Source organism: Grampus griseus (assembly GCF_964374135.1).
Source record: "Grampus griseus genome assembly, chromosome: 7".
Lineage (NCBI taxonomy): Eukaryota > Metazoa > Chordata > Mammalia > Artiodactyla > Delphinidae > Grampus > Grampus griseus.
Genome location: NC_139001.1, coordinates 33,247,833 through 33,258,516, shown reverse-complemented (window position 1 = coordinate 33,258,516; position 10,684 = coordinate 33,247,833). Strand labels below are relative to the sequence as shown.

The 10,684-nt window shown below is 39.3% G+C and overlaps 1 protein-coding gene across 1 annotated transcript; it reads right to left on the bottom strand.

Moving 5' to 3' along the window:
• Positions 1 to 4,752: 4,752 nt before the first annotated feature.
• On the bottom strand, positions 4,753 to 6,878 carry LOC309825204 (GTP-binding nuclear protein Ran-like). The gene has a single exon (XM_082658691.1). The coding sequence runs from the start codon at positions 6,845 to 6,847 to the stop codon at positions 6,197 to 6,199; it is 651 nt and encodes a 216-aa protein (XP_082514817.1). The 5' UTR covers positions 6,848 to 6,878; the 3' UTR covers positions 4,753 to 6,196.
• Positions 6,879 to 10,684: the final 3,806 nt, after the last annotated feature.

Below are 10,684 nucleotides of genomic sequence, written 5' to 3'. Positions count from 1 at the left end.
CCGCTACGCCTGGCGTCACTTCCGCTACGCGCTAAGAGGAGGGGGAAGGAGGAGAGGAAAGGCGAGGCGGGAAAGCCAGTGGGGGGCGAGTGCCCGGAGGCTGGAGGGCCGAGCGGCTTTAGTGGTGGTCGCGCGAGTGAATAAACGACAGTCCCCTCAGATGCACCTAGATTAGGCCTTGTGCCTGGGTCCCGAGCCCATCCCCCTGGGGAAAAGTTCCGAGTGCCCAGTCTCGACGTTTGGAAGCGTACTGAGCACAGACCCCCTCCCTCTGATACCTTGCGCGTTTCTGAAGGCTGAGCCAAGATACTTTTTTTTTTTTTTTGCGGTACGCGGGCCTCTCACTGTTGTGGCCTCTCCCGCTGCGGAGCACAGGCTCCGGACGCGCAGGCTCAGCGGCCATGGCTCACGTGCCCAGCAGCTCTGCGGCGTGTGGGATCTTCCCGGACCGGGGCACGAACCCGTGTCCCCTGCATCGGCAGGCGGACTCTCAACCACTGCGCCACCAGGGAAGCCCCAAGATACTTCTATTGTCTCCTCCTGGCCTTGCTCATCGATCTCCCTGAATAAATTGAACTGTATACCTAGAACTCTAGTGCTTCTTACACTAGAGCTAGCATTTTTGGTTAACCAACCCTGGCCAAACACATGAACTTAATTAAAACAAAACATGATCCCATTGAGCAGGATTTTGATGGCTACTGATGAAAAAGATGCTCCTGAAAGTTCTAAACTGGTGGCGAGAAGAAGCTGACTCCCACCCTTGACTTCATTGCTTTGAATTAAAGAATGGTCCTTCTGGGCTTCCCTGGTGGCGCAGTGGTTGAGAGTCCGCCTGCAGATGCAGGGGACGCGGGTTCGTGCCCCGGTCCGGGAAGATCCCACGTGCCGCGGAGCGGCTGGGCCCGTGAGCCATGGCCGCTGGGCCTGCGCGTCCGGAGCCTGTGCTCCGCAATGGAAAAGGCCACAACAGTGAGAGGCCCGCGTACCAGAAAAAAAAAAAAAGAAGAATGGCCCTTCTGTGAGTTCTTTAAAATATAGTGGCCGTGGGCTTCCCTGGTGGCGCAGTGGTTGAGAGTCCGCCTGCCGAGGCAGGGGACACGGCTTTGTGCCCCGGTCTGAGAAGATCCCACATGCCGCGGAGCGGCTGGGCGCGTGAGCCATGGCTGCTGAGCCTGCGCGTCCGGAGCCTGTGCTCCGCAACGGGAGAGGCCACAACAGTGAGAGGCCCGCATACCGCAGAAAAAAATAAATAAATAAAATATAGTGGCCGTACTGACAAAAGCATAGAGCATAAGGATATGGACAAACAGAACAGAATTGAGATTCCAGAATAAATCAGTAAATCCTCACACATCAATTAATTTTGGACAAAAATGCCAAGACAATTCAATGGTGAAAGAAGTCTTTTAACAAAACTTACTCGGACAACTGGATATCCATATGCAAAAGAATGAATTTGGATCACTATCTCACAATATTTGAAAAATTAAAGTGGATCAAAGGCCTGAATGTAAGAGCTAAAACTATAAAACTCTTAGGAGAAAACATAGGTATAAATCTTCTTGACCTTGGATTAGGAAATGGCTTCTTAGATATGACACCAAAATCACAAGTAACCAAAGAAAAATAAATAATATAGACTTCATCAAAATTAAAACTTTTGTCTTTTATGTTGGAAAGACAACCTAAGAAATGGAAGAAAATATTTGCAAATAATATATCTGATAAAGGTCTAATATTCAGAATACATGAACTATTATAATTCAACAATTAAAAGACAAGTAATCCAATTTAAAAGTGGACAAAATATCTGAATAGAAATTTCTCCAAAGAAGATATACAAATGGACATGAAAAGATGCTCAACATCATTAGCTATCAGGGAAATGCAAATTAAAGCCACTATGAGATACCATTTCAGACCCATTAGTATATTGTCTATAAATTAAAAGAAAAATAATAAGTGCTGAAAAACATATGGAGAAATTGGAACCCTCAAACTCTACTTAGTGGGAACATAAAATGCTTTGGAAAACACTTCATTTGAAAAACATTCTGGCAGTTCCTCAAACTGTTTAAACATAAAGTTACCATGACCCAGGAATTCTACTCCTAGATATACACCCAAGAGAACTGACGATATATGTTCACACAAAAACATGTACACAGATGTTCACAGCAGCCATATTCATAATTCATAATGAATTCATAATTCATTCATATTTTTGCTATTCATAATAGCAAAAAAAAAGAAAACAACCCAAATGTACATCAACTGACTAATGGATAAAGAAAAGTGGTATAGCCATATAAAGGAACATTATTAAGCCATAAAAAGGAATGAAGTCTTCATATGATGTGGATGAAACTTGAAAAAATTATGCTAATTGAAAGGAGCCAGTCACAAAGTATGATTCTGTTTATATGACATACACAGAATAGGCAAGTCTATAGAAACAGAAAATAGATTAGTGGGCTACTGCTCCAGCATTCTACTAGGGCTGGAGGATTAGTGGGGAAATGGGGAGTGACTATTAAAGAGCAGAGTTTCTTTGAGGGGTGATGAAAATGCTATAAAATTGCTTCAATGATGACTGTACAGCTCTGTAAATACACTGAAAAACTAAAAATTGTACACTTTAAATAGGTGAGCTCACAGGGAATTACATTCCAGATTTAAAGAAATGAATGGAAAGGATACGAAACATTAAAGTGTAGCAGGTTATTGTTCATACTTGTAAAGCACCTTATATGATTGAGAAAATAAAGAACAGTGCCTTAAAAGACAGACTGAAAGGTAGACTGTAACTTAAAATGTTGATGATTTGTTCTTTCACATTAATGAAGGGAAAGGTTGGTCTGAGGATGTAACTGTTGATGTAAGCAGTAGTAAACCAGCTTTTAGATACCATACTGTTAGTATTTAATTGAAAACTTACCTACTTTATTTCAAGCCTGAGTAACTTAAAGGATGTTATACAAAGTCAGAAGCCTTCATCTATTGAATCTCCCAACATTTTACTTATGGCTGTTAAACAGTATAGAGATAAAGTTGATTTAATTATATTTTCCCTTGTACTTCAAAAAATTCTCCTAACACTGTTGTACCTTAAAAGGATTTCCACGAAGCTTTCTGGAAAAGTAACTTCTGTAAGGCAAGAAAGAAAGAAGTTGTTTTAGAATCATTTATTAACTCTTTAAATGAGGCAATCATTTTAAGTTTTGAGACAGCAAACGTGAGCAGTATAATTTCAGAAAAAAATTTTAGTTTATCATATTACTGTAGATTTTTAATGATGATTGCCCTGGATAAACAGGTTGTACTTTTTCTTTCTCCTTTTCCATCCTTTCTTCTTCTCAGTTTCAATTGCTGTAGTATAATAAGCATGAATACTTTTATTTCTTTAGCTTCCTTATGAAGCACTAGTTTATTCAGGTTTAGAGGGATACTTCTTCCCTGTCTTTGACACACTGGATTAGTTCAGAGGCTTAAATCAGTTTAAAATGAGCTTTTGCTTTTCTAGGTCATTAAGGTTTTTTGTTTTAGTTTCTTTAGCCTATAGTGGCTGTGTTTAGCACTTGGTTTTCAATATTTTATAGTAAGAAATGACAAGTTGCTTTGGTCCATTTCATAAGCCAAAATTCCTTACATTTAGATAAATAAAGGTTCTTAAAATGAAGATTTACTGTTTCTTCTTTACTTGCTGGTACAGCTAAAGTTTGTTTTACTTGCACATTGGTACATATACCTAAGTTTTCAAGTTCCTTAATTGTTTAAAATCTCTGGCTTCAAAAGTTTTGGGGGAAAGGTAGGCTTACCTCACATTTTTGTTTCCCTCAGTAGTAATATTTTAGGTACCTCACAAAAACTTTTATTATGGTTCCATGGCTATTAGTTTTTAGTGAGTGCTTTAAGATACAAGAATCAATTGAAAATATACAGAATTTCCATTCTCCCAAAGTGGTAAAAATTAGCTACAATGGTATAATTGTCATTTACCTAGATAGGAATACCTTGCCACACATTAATGTTAACACTATAGCTATTTTTGTGAAAATATAGCTGATGAAGCCTCTCATCTTCTATAATTTTGAATACTGCTCTAACTGAATCATAATATGGAATTAGATTTTACAAAAAGAGCTCTTACAACAGAACTCACAGGCTTTCCCCCTCTTCCTTTAGCAGTTTAGTATCTTGGGCCATTAATAATTTTGGGGTTCTTTTTAATCCGGAAGGTATATAGAAACCTTTTCAGATTTTTCATCTGATTTGTTCATGCAGATTGTAGTTCTATTAAAATCCCTTATTTTACCTTACAGATATTTGTTGCACAGACACTGCTGTATTTAGAAATTTCTATTTCAGTTCATTAAAAACTGCAAAACCAGAGGGAGGGAGACACAAGAGGGAAGAGATATGGGAACATATGTATATGTATAACTGATTCACTTTGTTATAAAGCAGAAACTAACACACCATTGTAAAGCAATTATACTCCAATAAAGATGTAAAAAAACTGCAAAACCAATCTGTATCATGTACCAAACTGATTTAAAATAAATCTACATGTTTGCTGGATTAAGAAATAATAATAATAATAAATAAATAAATAGGTGAGCTGTATGATAATTATATCTCAATAAAACTTTTGTTATATAAAACAAAAACAAAAATATAATGCTAATAAGTGTAGAGCTGCTAATAAGTGAAGTATAGCGTATTATTATTTTTTTTTTTTTGTAAGTGAATCTATTAATATTTATTCAATATTTTAACAAATTAAAACGCATCCAATTTTACCCTTTATATTTCAGTTCTCCACATACTGACGTGATCCTTCCCTACCTTTTTAGGTAGGAAAGTAATCATTTAAGGATAACTGGACACCTAAAGAACTTTGGTAAACTGCACTATAGTACAGTAGTACTTACATGAGCAAAACAGCTCTTATTTTGACTTCTAATTGCTACAGTATGGTGTCGATGGGATCAAACTCAGGCAAGACGGACTCAATTCATGTTTACATGTGGAAACCATACGAACATAAGTGGTTAACCTATTGAGACTTTGGCAGTCTTGTTTCACTTCACTAAGCCAATCTAAGCCCTACTTTTCTGTTGCAGCATCCTGCTGTGTCCCTGCACCGCCCACAAAAATTCTTTGTGGGGAGAAAAACCACCAAAGCTGTGATGTGTCCAATGAAATCCTTAATCTTTGACATCTTTAAAGCTTGGGAGTACTTGACAACAGCAGGTAAACGTGAACATCTTCCTAGCATACCAACTTTACGTTAAACATGTTAACGCTGAAACAAAAGGCAAGTAAACGCACAATTTATATTCATTTTTAACAGATGAGACGTCCCTCAAGTTCCCGCAACCATCTGTATGGTTTCATCAGACTTTGAGAAGCTCTACATTAGAACATGGTTACTTTTGCCATAAAAGCAACTATAATTCTTAAGATCTCTATTTGAAACGTCTAAAACAGGTACCACTTTTATTCTGACAGGTCACACAAATCTCAAACAAGCTCTTCCCTAGGTGTGAAACTACCTAGGCCAAAAGACAGGTGGGGTAGGTATTATTTTAGCCTGACTGCATTGACAGTATTTACACCTCTTAACGACTTACCGAATACAATACTGTTGACCTGTCATTTCATTTGTGTGAAATGATTCACATGTACAGAAAATTAGAAGAATTTAACCTAACAGACTTCAAATTAAGTAGTAATAGCAAAGGCAATTCAGATACTAACATGGCACAATTTTCCCTGTTAGTGGTTTTAAAATGCTCATTTAAACGAGGGATGAGTTCATTTGCTTAGATATTTGAAATACAACTTTATTCTGATTCTAAACGAAAAGGAATGGGAATGACAGTAACAAACAAGATTCCACCACTGAATATTGTGATGTGACTGTAGCAGTCTTATATTTGAAACTTAAGGAGGAAAGAACTGTGTTCCAAAACACCTAAATATGCAGGTCCAAAAAAATGAAGTTTTTTTTTTTTTTTTAACTGCCACATTCACTCCAAAGCCCATTCATCTCCTTCAGCATACCAAACATTAAGCACATGTTCTGCTTAGCTATATAATAAAGTGGCAAACACGCTGCACCACTGACATCACAGGACAGTTGCCTATAAAACTAGACTTCTGACGCTGGGCTCCAGCTTCACTTTTCTCACAGGTCATCATCTTCATCCGGGAGGGCAGTTGTCTGAGCAACCTCTAGATCGTGCTCGTACTGCGCTGCCAACGCTGGGTCCATGACCACCTCTGGCGGGGCGAGAGCAGGCATGGCGACGAACTCCAAGTTAGGGTCTCCGATCAGTTTTCTAGCAAGCCAGAGGAAGGGCTTTTCAAAATTGTAGTTACTTTTGGCGGAGATGTCATAGTACTGAAGATTCTTCTTTCGGTGGAAGACAATCGACTTTGCCTTAACCTTTCTGTCCTTAATATCCACTTTGTTGCCACACAGCACGATGGGGATGTTCTCACACACGCGTACCAGATCTCTATGCCAGTTGGGCACGTTCTTGTAAGTAACCCTCGATGTTACATCAAACATTATGATAGCACACTGGGCTTGGATGTAATAGCCATCTCTCAGTCCACCAAATTTCTCCTGGCCAGCTGTATCCCATACGTTGAACTTAATGGGTCCTCTGTTGGTATGGAACACAAGGGGATGGACCTCAACGCCCAAGATGGCTACATACTTCTTCTCAAATTCACCAGTCAGATGGCGTTTCACAAATGTAGTTTTCCCAGTACCGCCGTCACCAACCAATACGAGCTTGAACTGCACTTGGGGCTCTCCTTGCGCAGCCATCGCGATGCTACGCGGCTCGGGTCCCGGCGCCCTCGCGGCCAGATAGGAAGGAAGGTCCTCCTCCCGGAGCCCGGGGTCCCCACGCAGCCACCGCCTCACGGCCGCCTCCCGCCGCCGCTGGGACGCCCCGATCCCCGCCCCCGCCCCGGCACCGCAGCCCCCGCCCCAGCTCCACTACCTTCCACAGTATAGCGTATTATTAAGGGAATATATAAGACCTTCACATCCAACCAGGATGGTCATGAAAAGCATGCAAAAAAATAAATAAAATCTAAATTGAAATCCAAAGGGGAAGTTGAAATAGGCTAGAGCAGCAGTTTCAAAACATTTCGGTCACAGGACTCCTTTAAACTTTTAAATTTTTGAAGACCCCCAAAGAGCTTTTGTTTATGTGTGCTATATCTATTGATATTTACCATATTAAAAATTAAAACTGAGAAAATTTTAAAGTATGTATTAACTCACTGAAAAATAATAATGTCTTTTTTTACAAGCCCACATTTTTATTATTAGATTCAGCAAATGTAAAATTACATTTCAATAATATAATCAGAAAAAAACACAATAAAGATGACCAAAAGTACACATTGTTCATTGAAATTATGGATATAGGTGATTAATAAGAGCATTGCACTTGTACCTTTTTATCCTTTTGCAATTTTAATTAAACAAAACATAATGAAATAGTGATTCCCCATTTTCAAAATCTCTACATACATTTTGAACATAACTGTGGATATCTATGTATATCTTTTTTTTTTTAACCAAAAAACTTCCTACCATTTTATTGACATCATGAAATCTCATATGTAATCTTTTTTTCTTCTTTTTTAACATCTTTATTGGAGTATAATTGCTTTACAATGGTGTGTTAGTTTCTACTTTATAACAAAGTGAATCAGCTATACATATACATATATCCCCATATCTCCTCCCTCTTGCGTCTCCCCCCCCCCCCACCCTCCCTATTCCACCCCTCTAGGTGGTCACAAAGCACGGAGTTGATCTCCCTGTGCTATGCGGCTGCGTCCCACTAGCTATCTATTTTACATTTGGTAGTATATATAAGTCCATGCCACTCTCTCACTTTGTCCCAGCTTACCCTTAATAATAAGTCTTTGGGGACTTCCCTGGTGGCGCAGTGGTTAAGAATCCACCTGCCAATGCAGGGGACATGGGTTCGATCCCTGGTCCAAGAAGATCCCACATGCCGTGGAGCAACTAAGCCCGTGCACCACAACTACTGAGCCTGCACTCTAGAGCCTGCAAGCCACAACTGCTGAGCCTGTGCACCACAACTACTGAAGTCCATGTTCCTAGAGCCCGTGCTCCACAACAAAAGAAGCCACTGCAATGAGAAGCCCACACACCGCAAGGAAGAGTAGCCCCTGCTCGCCGCATCTAGAGAAAGCCCATGCGCATCAGCAAAGACCCAACACAGCCAAAAAAATAAGTAAAAAAAAATTTCAATTAAAAATAATAAGTCCTTTACGTGTTAGCATAAATAACATATTTGTATGAAAAATGACCATGTTTTCCCAATACAAAAAAAGCTAGTGAGCAGAGTGGCAGTGTTTTTGAGTTTTGCAAATGTCTTTAACTTCCTTAATGCCTAATTGGTAGAAGACAGCAGGATAGTTATATCTACTTCATTCAATTGTTGCCATATTGGTTGCAGTTGGTCGAAATATGTAAAGAAAATCCAGCCTCATACAGACATGTAATTGGGAGAGGGGAGAAGGACTATATTAATAGCCTTTGCTGATAAATGTAAATATTTTCTTTCATAGCACACCCAAACTTGATGAGTATAGTTTCTTAATTGAAATGTGGAATTTGAAACCGTATCAATGAACTTTTCGTGCTCTGTTACATTAAAAATCCATTGGTCTGTCTTGCACTTCAGAGAGCTCTTTTACTCATGCATAATTCTGTAACATGATGGATTGGTCATTTAGAAAACATTGATTCACTGAGTTATACAGATCTCCTAAATGTTGACACATTTCATTATACGGTATCTAAAAATCACATTCATTGTTTTCACAGACTTAACAGAAAAAGTCTTTAAATACTGGGAAACTGTCAGATTCACAGTGATCAGTACAATTTTTCCAAAATGCTAATTTTTGTGTGAAAAGTCAAATTTTGTCATTGACAACAAATATTGTCAGTTGTTTTCTTTAAGTGTTAGGCTCATCTGTTCATTTTTTGAGAAAATGTCTGCTGTATTTCCAAGTCTGAATAACCATTATTGACCTGTCATTCATTCTGTCACATAAAAATACTGTTCCTTTTTTTAAGGGCTAAACAAGCTTATAACTCAATCTCTTGTGAGCTTTTCCTAGAGATAGCAATCTTTTTTTAAAAATAAATTTATTTATTTTTGGCTGCATTGGGTCTTCATTGCTGTGCACGGGCTTTCTCTAGTTGTGGTGAGCGGGGGCTACTCTACTTTGTGGTACACAGGCTTCTCACTGTGGTGGCTTCTCTTGTGGCGGAACACAGGCTCTAGGTGCGTGGGCTTCAGTAGTTGTGGCACACAGGCTCAGTAGGTGTGGCGCATGGGCCCAGTTGCTCCGCGGCATGTGGGATCTTCCCGGACCAGGGATCGAACCCGTTGCCCCTGCATTGGCAGGTGGATTCTTTTTATCATTTAAATTTTATTTTATTTATTTTTTTATACAACAGGTTCTTATTAGTTATCTATTTTATACATATTAGTGTATATATGTCAATCCCAATTTCCTAATTCATTCCACCACCACCCTCTCCACCACTTTCCCCCCTTGGTGTCCATACGTTTGTTCTCTACATCTGTGTCTCTATTTCTGCCCTGCAAACCGGTTCACCTGTACCATTCTTCTAGGTTCCACATATATGCGAGAATATATGATATTTGTTTTTCTCTTTCTGACTTACTTCACTCTGTATGACAGTCTCTAGATCCATCCACGTCTCTACAAATGACCCAATTTAGTTCCTTTTTATGGCTGAGTAATATTCCATTGTATATATGTACCACTTCTTCTTTATCCATTCGTCTGTCGATGGGCATTTAGGTTGCTTCCATGACCTGGCTATTGTAAATAGTGCTGCAATGAACATTGGGGTGCGTGTGTATTTTTGAATTATGGTTTTCTCTGGGTATATGCCCAGGAGTGGGATTGCTGGGTCATATGGTAGTTCTATTTTTAGTTTTGTAAGGAACCTCCATACTGGTCTCCACAGTGGCTGTATCAATTTACATTCCCACCAACAGTGCAAGAGGGTTCCCTTTTCTCCACACCCTCTCCAGCATTTGTTGTTTGTAGATTTTCTGATGATGCCCATCCTAACGGGTTTGAGGTGATACCTCATTGTAGTTTTGATTTGCATTTCTCTAATAATTAGTGATGTTGAGCAGCTTTTCATGTGCTTCTTGGCCATCTGTATGTCTTCTTTGGAGAAATGTCTATTTAGGTCTTCTGGCAGGTGGATTCTTAACCATTGCGCCACCAGGGAAGTCCCAAGATAGCAGTCTTATGGAGAAGAAATGACTGCTTTTCTTCACATAGAATATTTTTTAAATGCTACTCAAGCATTAAAACTTAGCAAAATTAGTGTTTTAGTTTCCTATTGCTGGTATAACAAATTACCACGAACTTCATGGCTTACAACAACACAAATTTATTATCTTACAGTTCTGGAAGTCAGAAATCCTAAAATCAAGACGTTGCTGGGCCAAGTTGCTTCTGGAGGCTCTAGGGGATATTTTTTTTTTTTTTTTTTTTTTTTTGGCCAGGCTGCACTGCTTGTGGGATCTTAGTTCCCCCACCAGAGATCGAACCCATGCCC